This window comes from Dendropsophus ebraccatus, chromosome 4 (genome assembly GCF_027789765.1).
Source record: "Dendropsophus ebraccatus isolate aDenEbr1 chromosome 4, aDenEbr1.pat, whole genome shotgun sequence".
In the NCBI taxonomy this organism is placed as follows: Eukaryota; Metazoa; Chordata; class Amphibia; order Anura; family Hylidae; genus Dendropsophus; species Dendropsophus ebraccatus.
The window spans coordinates 136,363,529-136,377,043 of NC_091457.1; the positions used below are offsets into that span (position 1 = coordinate 136,363,529).

Consider the following 13,515-nt stretch of genomic DNA (forward strand, 5'->3'; position numbering starts at 1 on the left):
TAAAATAGAAGCCAACCCAATGATCAGCTGATTGCTGTGGATTCAACTTCTCTATCCTCCGCCAAAAAGCTAAGTTTACACAACAATTTTCTATGGTCGTTATTTGATAACGGCCGTTGTTTTGAGTACCAAACGACGGATGCAGTTTAGCATGTTCCAATCATTGAACGACCGTTGGAACATTTCTCTAGTTCAAAGTCAAAGATGGCCCTTTTGGGTGTATCTTTAATTAAAGGGTCCACTGATTTTAGTTCGAAGGACAGTGAAAGGATGGTGAAAAAAAAGCAGTGCGAACAGCGGCCATTATTTTAAACATTGTGTGAACCAAACGGCCATTGGTTCCATAGACTTCAATGGAAGTCATTAAAGAAAAGAAAAAATGTCCGTTATTTTAAATTCAAATGGCGGCCATTCTTTTACAAGGCGTGAACATGGCCAAAATGTGGTCTCACGCACTGACACTGTACAAAGACATATCACATGAGCTCGCTGCTCAGCTGATGGCTGTCACTTTTACACTGGCTGATTATCGGCTGAAGGACTGTTTCTAGCAACACTCCTGGCCGATAATCGGCCTGTGTAAAAGGGCCTTAAGACTGACCTCTAACTGTATACTTCCTTATTTGAGAAGACCAGCCCCACTTCAAGACCGAATTTAGCGTGATGGATTTTCTGTCCACCATACTTTATGCATAGCTCCTTTTTTATTTGAGAACACCCCCCCCCAAGACACACATCTAGAGAACCATTTTACAGTGCGGTTTTGGTAATCTTCTCAAATAACATTCACTGTACAAACATCTATAGAATCCTTATATACTGTGCAAGATTACTTTAATGTCATCTGACACAATTACCAAGTACAAGAATAGAATTTGCATCGGGAATGTCGAGTTGTGCCTCTTGCTACTTTAATGAGGAAAATACTCAGATTTTAATAAAACATGAAATAAAGCAGTCAGGACTAGAGAACACTTAATCGCAAAGAACATCTGAGATCTGTAAAGCTCCTTTATACGTAGATGGGCAGGAGAGATAGTCAGGAGCAACTCTATGCCAACACTGAGAGGGATAATAGAATATTGATGCTTCTGTTATGGGTCACTATGGAGCTTTTTAAAAATTAATATCATCATGTACTAGAACAACACAAAAGAAAATCTTTAAATATCCCAATTTGTCAATTTATACAGAAATTATTCAATTAAAAAGAATCTTGCCTTAGCTGGCAAGACAAAGCGCTGTGCCATTCGTAACATTTTATACAGAGAGTTGTCAGGGTGAGAACAATATATGAAAGCTCAATAGATAATTGGGTATTAAAATTGACAGTTGAGTACAATGCATCCAAAATATTATAGTACCATGAACTGAAAACATTTAGCGCTGTAATAATTTGCTACAAATCAAATTCTGGAGGAATTACGTCGTCTATGTACCGTGTCATACATAATATATATATATAATAGACATAAGTCTAACTGTAGATATAATCAATATTATTTTTAAGATTTTGTCATTATAACTATGTATTATAAAAAAAAGTGCACCTATGATACGTGATAGCTTACCTCTTCACCATCTTTAAAGCTGCCATCTCGAATATAACCATATACTAACCAATATAACCAATCATTTTCATTATTAGTACAACACAGAATTAATGTCTAAATTTAATGGCAACGAAACCGTTTAAAAGACAATGGTAAGCCACAAACATTAATAAATAGGGAAATGTTTTCCCCTTTTTATATTTTACAAATATTTCGCCAAGCAACCACCCCAATAGGAGCCTCAATTTCCTATATAATCACTCATTACAGCTGATGAATGGTGATTTTCAGACACATAAACAAAATAGGATCAGTCGATGAATGAGCATTTGCTTGGTCTTTGGCTGATCACTTGCCCTATTAGATAGGGCCCTAAGGGCCAGATTACACGGCACGGTCTAGAGGAGGATGCAAGCGCTGATCTGTCTGGTCAGCGCTCTCTTCCTTCTTTTTCCCCCCTTGCTGTCTGTGTTATTACACGCACAGGGAGGAGTGGGGGAAAAGGGGCTGTCCGGACGACCTAAGGATGGTGGCCCACTGAAGTCAGTGGTGGTCTGCTGCTGCTGCTCCTATAACACCGAATGACGCGCACCGAAGTCGTTATCGCGGTTTTTCAACCTGCTGACATCGCGCATGTTGGCTGATCGTGGTCTTTTAACACCAAATGATTATCATCCGGAACGGCCAGTAATTGGCAAAGTACGGCTGATAATCATTTGGCGTAATAGGGCCCTAAGTCTAAAGATGGCAACCTATTGTCTGATTCAAAGCTATAACAAAGTCTTTTATCATCCTGTGGGAGTGTTCTGGCCAAGGTCATATGTAGAGTAGAAACTTCTGTTATGGGGTACTCAGCAGGAGGAAGACGAGGCCTGGTTCATTTCTTTTCCTATCAATGTTAGATTGTGGTTATTTAGCCTTTAACAAAAAAATATATAAATTAAAAATTAAATTCCAGTACTTTTGCTGTGTTCACATATTCAAATAAACAAGAAATCGCTTGTTTGTCATTGATCAAATCTTTTACGGTGACACAGAAATTATTTGTCGTGTCATATCCCTTCCCGTAAACAGGCATCTGCTAGTTACTGTATTCGCAGAGGAGACAGGAGGGAAGAAGGAAAGACAAGTGATCTATTAAGTGATCGGAAGTCTGGCAAAGTAAGTAATGCGACATATAAACGTATATCATTGGCACATTTCCGAATTGCTCCAGATTAGGGCTCAGCTTCATCAATTTATGCAAATGCCATAAAGGACCCTATTTGCAGAACTGCATTGTTAGAAACCAAAAGGATATAGTATTTTCTCAGGGTCACTGATAGGACAAACACTAGACACTTCTATGGATGGCAAAATCCAGCAGCTATTGGGGAGGCCCAATAAAACCTTTGTTATGTACTATGGACTTTGTTATGTGCACCAGTGTTTTTTTTTTTTTTTTTTTAAACAAGTCCCAAGTATTACAGAGATTGTTGTTGAAATAAGGGCAGCAGGTGTCAAAAACAGGTATATAAAAAGTACTGTTCTCCACTGCTCCAGCCCCAACACTGCTCCTAAAGTACGGCGATGAGCATGTGACCCAGCAGCCAGTCAATGACCTTACCAGGCACTCGCAGTACATGCAGGAAGCCGCGGCATCACATGCTCAGTATATGGGGATGTCATCACAATCCCTTTATCAGCAGCTCTGGGAGGATGGCAAACTCAGGGGTGAGTACAATCTTTTTTTATTTGACCCTGCCCATATGACTTTTTAAAAAAAGACTCAAAGTAGTTTTTACTGGTTTACGGTATGTGCACACTGAAACAAACATGTGGAAGACTTGCGGCAGAATCCACATTCCATTAGGCTCTTTGCACATGGAGCAAATGTGGCGGAATTCCGCGGAAAAAAGTTCATTAAACATGTTTATTCTTCAGTTCCCTGAAGAAGCCCGGTGTGGTGAAACGTACGTAGGGACGTTTGTGACCTACATAGGATTGATGGGTGAGTGATAATACGGTTTATGATCATTTGTGTTTTGTCTCATGCCATACGATTGCTAGAATAGCAGGTTACTCTGAGACAGGACACATTTTTGTAGTTCATTTATTATTTTTTATCACCCATCTTTCCTATGCTGTGGTCTCTTTTTTTACATATATGGTACCTGGTTGTTTTTAAATACGTTTTAGTGATATTTTATATGAAATTTCTATCATGTTATTAACATAACTGTGATAAATAAATTTTGCAGTGCTTTAGAATTTATGCCCATGGCTCTTTTTGTATTCATCTTTATGGTGGGTTTTTCTGGTATTTGAGTAAGAGTGACGCCCATAGCCATAATTAATTAGTAGGCTATACTACAAATTTGGGTGATTAAGTCCCTCTTCTGTGAACCTTTGTGTATATATTCAATGTTTATTCTTCAGTGCGGGGAGAGGAGGCGCGCGAGCCTCCCATAGACTTTCACTATGACAGGGAGGCTGGTGGCATTCTCTGCCGCGGAATTTCACCACTTTTGCTCCGTGTGCACGGAACTTTATAGAGTAAAAATGACTGTGATGACCAAAGGCTTGCAAACATTTTTTACTTTCCGGTTTTATCAGCAGATGATAAAGCAATACAATTCTGGATGTTGCTAAACCAGAAATAATATGAAAAGTGGAAGGGTTCTGAATTAAAAAGAAAATCTGAGGCAGGAATTTATTTTGTTTTTACATAAATATACAAAGCTATATACCTCTCTTCCTTTAAAGGAGAAATCCCATGAAAACTAAAAAATGAAAAGAAGGCATGGGGTGCAGGAACATAATGAACAAAGTATACTAACTAATGCCGGTGCCCTGCATCACTGTTTCCAGGTCTTACTGACAGTAGCCGGCCTCCTGCATCTCCTCCAGCTACAGCATCAGGGACCCCATTGATGAACTGCCCGCTCAGCCAATCAGTAACTTGGGTGGGGCACTTTCCCGGTCACTGACTGGCTGAGAAGGCAATCCATCAACCGGGCAAGGCCATTAAAGCTGAAGGAGCCGGATACATGAAGTACCCAGATGACAGCTGAAAATGACAGCCGGCGGTTGTCAGCAAGTCCCAGGAACGGCGTTTTGCGGGAACGGGGATGAGTAAGTATACTTTAGTTATTATGTTCCCACAAACCCCTGCCTTCTTGTCATTTTTTATTTGCATGTAACATCTCCCATTGAATCTAAAGACATCCACATGACATCCTTGATTTATTATGTCTGTGCTGTCATAATCACACATCTCTTCTACCTGTACAGCCGTAGGAGCTTCCTACCTGCTGATATAACCTGCCGAAACGCTGACGGGACAGGCAAAAGAGGGAACATAATCACACTACTGTATTACTAAGGGAAATATATAGGTATATCATTTATTTTTCATTGTTTTCTAGGAAAAAATCCTCTCAGGAAAACCCATTTAGAGGTCAAACAGTCAGACTTGGGAGATAAGAAATTAGTTCATTCATATAATCCTAAATAATGCATAAATCTAAGCCAAATGTGATCCTGTAAGGAAAATGGAATGGCAGTGACAAGCTTTCCCATCGAAACTGAACAGGAACATCCCTCTAAACTATCACGTTTCACCCAGAAATAAAGATACTCACTGCCCCTTCTGGACTATGGATGAGTAGGTAAGTGGTGAGATTCTCTGCATTTGGAGAACGTGGTGTTACTCGGTAGGAGGTGGATTAGCAGACAGGGCTGGCTCCAGGAGTGTCTAGGAAGCAGCACTTGACAAGTAAAGAGCAAGTTAGCCCATAGGCCTGAGAAGACCAGTGGGCCTTGGCATCTGCCCAAGTCTGTGGGGTACATGTTTTTTTAAAGAGCATTCCTTAATATCCTATTCAACCATTTCAAATTCAAGTGACTGCTATTAATGGCAGTAATTACAATGCCCATAGGAATTGTCACTTAGTGTTACTCTGGTGACAATTCCTATGGGCGTTGCTCCGATCTATAGCTCTAGGTACTCCAGAGGTACTGCCCTAATATACTTAATAACTGGAAAGGGATGCATAATATAGGATCCCTGCGTGTAGACGCTAATTGGATCAAACTCACATTCACATAGCTCTAAATGGGAGCAACATGTAACACCATGTGGTTTTGTGGCCTTACACTTTCAATAGCTGTCAAGAAAACATCCAGCCAACAGTTATCACTCGCAACTACAACATACTTATAAACGTACAGCATGGCCGATTGTTCATGTGTTCTCTATGGGGAGGGGCGAGTCACTGCTAGACTGTCCTGGTGGTGGTGTGTCCCTCCCAGAACGGTGGGGTCGCATGGTGAGAATCCAAAAACCCCGACCTTTTTTCCATCAACATCATGTCAGTGGAGAATCACCAAGCCAAAGCTGGTAGGTTTGGCCAGTCTAAGGTGTGTGAACACCTATATAATATAGACATACTGTATGGTCACTGCACGGCATTGGCTGGATAATTCTGTATAGTCATCACAAACATAGCAACTACAAATATTTGGGCTGAATAGTATCAGTCTGGATTTAATAGCTTTATAGTAGAGATGAGCGAACCGGTTTCAGGTTCGAGTCGATCTAAACCCGAACGTTCGGCATTTGATTAGCTGGGGCTGCTAAACTTGGATAAAGCTCTAAGGTTGTCTGGAAAACATGGATACAGCCAACGACTATATCCATGTTTTCCACATAGTCTTAGGGCTTTATCCAACTTCAGCAGCCACCGCTAATCAAATGCCCAAAGTTCGGGTTCGAATGGACTCGAGCATGCTCGAGGTTCGCTCATCTCTACTTTATAGGGCTATTTGAAGAACTTTTTAACCATGATTAATATAGGAGATATCTGGTCAATGGGGGCCAGGCCTCTGAGACCCCTACCAAAGTTCCTTGTTCTTGTGACTGGAGGGCGTCAGAATAACTTTTAGCCTTTAAACCAGCCACTAAAGCTTCAGCTTGTTGTAAACCTTGGTTCTAACGACTTTCACTGCTTACTTAAGCAGGCATTACATCCTACCCTTAGACATAACCTGTATTATGAAAGTTTTGACGATTCAGGGATACTTTTTTAGGCTATGTTCCCATGGTGTAAGACACTGGTCGTTCCGTGACCCGGCCAGGTTATGGAACAGCCGGTGTCAGAGAATATCATCCCGGCTGGTACTGCAGTACCGGCTGGATGATCTTTACTTCTGATGAATTTGGATGTGGGCGCATATGTGGCCGCACGCTCCATTGTGGCCACTGACAGGTTCTCTGCAGCCGCTATTCAATGAATTTTGGCTGCAGAAAACTGAAATATCAGTTTTTTTGCGCCGCCGCTAGCAATCCCAGCCAGAGCGTATACTATATGTATACACTCCGGCCGGGATTCCCTTAGCCTGCAGCACAATTTAGGTTCAGTAGTAATTATGGCCGTTGTTAAAAATCAGCAACAATGGCCGTGATTACTACTGAACTTACATTGTAAGAACATAGCCTTAGTTTGTTTTATATTGATGAGTGAACCTCAAGCACAAACTCTTCTCGCCATTTGAATACCAGTGGCCGAGAAAGTTGGATGCAGCCCTAGGAAGTCCTAGAAAAAAAAATGGACACAGCCTATGGCCTATGGTTGTATCCATATTCTCCAGGCAGCTTTAGGGCTGCATCCGACTTCTTCAGTCACTGGTAATCAAATGCCGAGAGTACACGAACACGCTTGAGGTTTGTTCATCTCCAATGTATGCCGCTACACTTGCTTATAAATAATTATAACATTATTAATGGACAGAAATAAGAATATCATTAGGCTATCATAAAACACTGGGAGGTTCATATTTACAGTGTATAATGTGATTCCTGCTGGGAATTCCTCTGTGTCTGTGTGTAATCTTGACAACACTTGATAGAAATGTGATAGGATATGATTAAAAATGACAGCCGGTCCAGTCTGCAGTGACACCAGGGATATGACCCTGTCCACTTATATTTAAGGTGCAGAAAAGATGTAGATTGAACAATATACCCTTAGGGTATTAGAAAGCAGAGGTGCTCACACACTTTCTGCAAGCTGAATTTGTATGTATGGAGACGAGAACATTATGTTAATTTAAATACAAATATGCATACGGGAATAGACATGGCTCCATTATACCAAACATACAAATATTCGGCAGAGACGTAATGATTTATTGTAACCAGGCGGACGCAGGCAGTGGATAAGTCCAGGTCATACGTGTCTTATCACTCGGAAGGAATTAAAACAGATTTAGTTTTAAATGGTAAAAATCTCAAAAAACCTTATGACCCAAAAGAGAAAGTGAAGCGCTTTACGTATAATCAAAACCAATTTGCCGTCACGTAATAATAAAGCGATAATTATACCATCCTATAGTCATATTTTACCAGCAGTCTACCTTAGAAATCCATAAACACAGCACTCAGACTCCACAACATTAAGCAGGGGGCTGACTGTCTCCTAAACGTAACTTAATACCCAATTGATGCATGTTGCCTTCCAAAATGGCTGCACAGAGAGCCTGAAAATGAATATTTGCAATTTGTAATGCAATATGTGACACCATCATTGTATCACCCCGACAGTAGACGGGCGCACGGATCTGAAATGCAGGTTTAGGCTATGTTCACACACAGTATTTTTGCTCAGTATTGTGGTCCTCATATTGCAACCAAAACCAGGAGTGGATTGAGAACACAAAAAGGCTCTGTTCACACACTGGTGAAATTGAGTGGATGGCCGCCACATAACAGTAAATAACGGCCATTATTTCAATATAACAGCCGTTGTTTTAAAATAACAGCAAATATTTGCCATTAAATGGCGGCCATCCACTCAATTTCAACATTGTGTGAACAGATCCTTTCTGTGTTTTTAATCCACTCCTGGTTTTGGTTGCAATATGAGGACCACAATACTGACTGAAATATACGTAGTGTGAACCCAGCCTAATTCATTTACAGCATCGATCTCTTTGTCGAGATGTCGTTTATTAGATAAATACTCTGTTGTCCGGCTTTGACGCTATCGGCTCGGTACATAGAAAACACACTTGGCAACTTACTATTCATAGACAGGATGCATGCAGTGGTGCCCTGAATAAGCATATAGTATAACATCAACTCAAAGGCAATGAGATTATTCAATATCGGTATACTATATGTCACTACTACCCAAACTAATATATTAGCATTCATGTCATTATATGGTTGGCACCGGTCAGCCTATAGCACAATCCATGGCTATGCCCGTACCCTGAGGAAATTTACAGCTTATTATGACAAAGCATTTTCTACGTAAGTGCTGACCCCGGTAATATCATCCCTTAAAAGCTTTCCAATTCACCACCCAGATCTGCAATCCCTTCCCACGATTAATATGCAAAACCCGGTGATTCGCTTAAATCTCAAAAATGGTACACGTTACGGCCGCTTGTTTATTGACCGAGAAAATTTCAATGACACCGGCTCCCCGGGTATGGACGTGGCGTTCTATAAAATATATTAGGGAAGGATACTCACAAATAACACCTTCTGCATGCCATGTTCAATGTCGTCAGGGCGGTCACGTTCGGATGACTTATTCTGGATCTGAAGGCTCTACGGGCAATGTGTGTGCTGCGATCTACAGTCCGGTCTGCTCATTCAGCCTGATCCTCAGTGGAGAGATGTACACCAGTCAGCCTGTGATGTAACCATCTTCAAGGGCTGCGTGCTATCAAGCCTCTGTGGGGACTTGTTATGGAGAGCCAAAATAAATCAAAAGAGCCTACGCCGCCCGTGATCGGGGTCAAATAAACAAACAAGCATCGGAGAAGATAGCAAAGAGGAGGAAAAAAAAAAAAAAAGGCTGTGGTTTTTTTTGTTGGTGTTTTGCAGCTGATGGCTGAGCTCTCATTGACGTGCTGCTCTACACCCTGTGTGCGTGTTTTGCATCAGCTGGAAGGAATGAATGAGAGGCAGAGGTAGAATTCACCATCTTGTCTCAGCATCATAGTACAGTCCGCAGCATCGGACGTTCATTGGCTGCCGCGTCCCCATAGTAACAGCAGCATCTGTGCTGGGGAATAGTCACTCTCATCTGCAATTTATGCTTGTACACAATGCTGGCCGCTGATAAGGCAGAAGGATTTAAGCTTCAGTCAAAGGAAGAAGAGGAAAAAAAAAATATATGTATATGGAAAAGCAGAGGTCAACGTAAATGATGTCACGTTCACAAAATCACAACATGTTCAAAGCTTAGCGGTAAATAATAATAATCGGTGTAAGCCGATCACATGCAAGCTACGCCGGCCCCAGCCCTGGTTAATAATTTATCTGCTGTGCTAGTTCTATTCTGGGTATTGACAAAGCCCGGGTCATTTCTAGAGTGCAATAGGGTTGGCTGGAGAGAAAACTAGGTCATGGCTGTATATAGGTATATAGTATATACTGGGGGCTAACATTCATTTGCATATATAACATATGCGATGAGTGTGTTGCCTATGTCCTAGATGTCAGTGTCTGCTCTGTGACGATGAATCAGCCTCTTCAGTTCATTAGTAGTTTTGTAGTTGAACAATTCCACAAGATAGTTAAATGATTTCCAGCTTTTTTTCACTATGGGAACCTGTAAATATTACATTTTTAATTTAGGTAATGAATCAATCGTGTGATCGTCTGTATAGATTCAGGGCGCGCCAGGTACAAAATGTTGCATGTTTTTCTACAAATAATACGTTTGCTTGTGCACCCGACGAGGCCTCTCCTGCGCCAAAATTACTACAATTAACACCTCCAAGCAAGTGTGAATAGTAGTAGAAGTCTTCACCAGCTCCGAGCTGACACAGATGTCTGAGGCTGCTAGACCGGTGTGGGTGAGAGGGGTGATGTGTCACCTGGAGGGTTGTTATCCCATGTATGTTAATTTTAAAAAATGGTGCTAAGGCAGATGAGAAGGTGGGGGGGGGGGGGATACGTACTTCTCTTACTTGTGGTACTTTGGGCCCCCACCACCACCATGCCGCTTCCTTATGTTATTTCCTTTCTTATTATTTTAGCATAGATATATGTCTATCCCAGGTAGGTTAACATTTGCTTACTGTAGATTTACGAACCACATCTGCTGAAAGTTTGTTCCAAGCATCTACTACTCTTACATTGAGGAAATATTCTCTCATGTTGCTTCTGACCTTTCCCTTTACTAATCTCAGATTGTGGCCCCTTATTGTTAGTTTCTTTTTAAAAACACAATATATTAGTCCTCTAAATTATTAAAAATTGTGATAAGAGATGATGGAACATCGGAAAATCTTAGGTTCTATAGAACTCGAACCTTGTCGAACCTTCCTACCACCGGTAAGTGCATGATTGTCGGGAAGCAGGTAGTCCCCATTACTGAGGTGCTGAAAGGAAGCAAGGAAAGTAAGTATCCAACCTGTGTCTTTGTGTCTACCGGCTGCAGACTACACTGTTGAGTCCTATAAAAATTTGAGAAATGGATTAAATGTAGTCACTAGCAATTTACATTCAGTCTACTTTATTCTTTCTGCTTCACGGTATACATCAGCGTACCCTTTTACCAGTTTCCCAAAGTATACCAGTGATGTACATGGAATATAGGATGTGAAGGAGGCCTAATATTACAACTTGTATAGTAAATAGCTTGTTAGCTGTGTCCCTAAGATCCTGAAAGATAGAGTCACTCCTGCACAATTACTACAACCATCCTCCTATAACACTGATATATCCCATACACAGAGCATGCATTCTATCCTCCTATATATCCCATACACAGAGCATGCATCCTATCCTCCTATTACACTGATATATCCCATACACAGAGCATGCATCCTATCCTCCTATTACCCTGATATAACCAGAGAGGATACTACCTGCAGCGTGCCATATAGCCAGACATAGTGCCCATACAATGACACCCTCCAATACAATCTAAACATCTGCACCCAGGCACAATGTGCATGGAACGCTGCTGCCATCCTTACTGAGCCCATAACAGTTGTAGCTAGACATAATGGAGCAGATTTATTACTACTGTCTCAGCTAGAGCAGGCAGAACCTGTGCCAAACCCATCAGTTGTGCACCCTCTGTGATAGATTTGGCGTATGTTGCTAGAAGCTTTCCTCTCCTATAAGCTGCCTTTTGGTGGCCAACTTCTGGCCAAAAGTTTGGTCTAATTCACATCTGTCTAGTGAAGAACAAAGAGGGGCGCCTCCTGGTGCAATAAGGCTGGGGGGGGGGGTGTATAGTCAAGGTGCTAAGTAGACGGACTCACCTTGCGGAGTTGTGCAAAGGACAGGCACAACTCTACTGTAAACAGAGGGGTGTCACTTGAACAGGTACCGCAGCTCTTCCTCGGGTTGTCGCCACCAGCGGTGGGTGGATGCATGCAGAGGGTCATCGGACCAGAAGAAACTGGATAAGCGCAGGCAGATGTCCAAGGTGAAGACACAATAGCATTCAAAGGCTGGCACACTGGCGTGACTCGATATTGTATTTATTTGGTCCAACACGTTTCAGCCTGTCTATTAGGTCACAGGCCTTTTTCAAGCTTGAAGGAATGGTCACACTGATATACTTATAAAGGTGGGTATGTAAGGACATCATCAATGCCAGGATTATGTCCTTACCCACCCTTCCATCCTCTGCATATCTGTCTAGTGAAAAGCAAAAAGTGTGTAAAATATCTGAAATATTTATATATTTATTTATGTTATAGTGTAATCTTAGCTGTAACGTTGGCCATTAACAGGGCTCTTGAGTCATCTGCTTATTTGCATGGGTGAAGCAATCTGTCGATCAGGGCCAGCAGATCACCTTGATGACACAGAATCCCATTCCTGGCACGGTAAATCGCTGATTGGCTGATCACTGGCCCTATTACATGGGGCAATATCACTCTCCTCCTTTTAGTGATCTGGGGTCTTGCCACATAATGAGATCTTCTAGCTCTACACTAGCTTGCTGCAACTCACAATTCCTACAAGGGATGGTGTCATTAAACTGTATAAAGAAGTTGCCGTTTCCATCAGCAAAGTGACTCATCCTTTAAAGAGAGGAAATGGTAGTTCACGATAGCGCTCAGTGCTCCATGCAGATGCCGAGGTGTCATAATCAGGAAAAAGCGTGAAAGGAGAATCCCCGGGATCTCGGCATTGTAGGAACTCTTGATGTCATGCTTTCTAGTAATAGATTATCAGTCTGTCTATGAGTTATCATTTTACGTCCAGATTTAGTTCAACATTTTCTGACAACAGAAGGAGGGTAAAGAGATACAAAAAAAAAAAAAAAAAAAAAGAGCAGCTAAAAATGATATACACATAGATACATGCAACTAAAAGGGGTTATCCAGGCTTACAAACATAGCCACTTTCTTCCAGAAACAGCACCCACCCTTGTGCTCAGTTTGGGTGTGGGTTTTGCAGCTCATTTCCATTGAAGTGAATGGTCAGAATAACAGAAATTCTAAACAGAACAATGTATTACTTACATAATTCTGTTCAGCTGTTCTCCTAATATGCAGGAGAATGGGGTTTGTGCCGCTCCACTCCTAGTGCCCTCCAGCTGCTGATTGACAGTTGACTGACTATTCACAGCATGGATAGATAACAGCAACAGCAGCTGGTGGGCGCATTCTGCCAACCTGGTCCCCGGGTGTCCAGCTGCTTCCTGGTCTTGAGATGGGACCAGGCCCGTATCTGCCATGAGGCGAGGTGAAGTGTTTGCCTCAGGCGGCAGATAACACAGCCCTTGAGGGGGGCGGCATCAGCGTCCTGTGTCCTTATCATTACAACTAGTTCCGGCTCAGTGCCCAGCCGTGTTTCCTGTCAGTTTCCTCATGAGAAGCGCTGAGGAGGCACTGGAAGCCTCATATTCACATCACATAAGACATAGATATAGTTATTATACTCTGCATCACTTACACACTGTAGAAAAGAAAAAGTTAGCAGCAGCGGGAACGCTAT

The 13,515-nt window shown here is 41.8% G+C and overlaps 1 protein-coding gene across 1 annotated transcript in view; it reads right to left on the reverse strand.

Annotated features, from left to right (window-relative positions):
* Nucleotides 1-2,404: 2,404 nt before the first annotated feature.
* LOC138789335 (IQ motif and SEC7 domain-containing protein 2-like) overlaps nucleotides 2,405-13,515 on the reverse strand; it is a 254,429-nt gene continuing 243,318 nt past the window's right edge. The window contains exon 4 of the mRNA XM_069967941.1: nucleotides 2,405-2,471. Within this exon, the coding sequence (XP_069824042.1) occupies nucleotides 2,405-2,471 (67 nt within the window). The remainder of the gene's footprint in view (nucleotides 2,472-13,515) is intronic.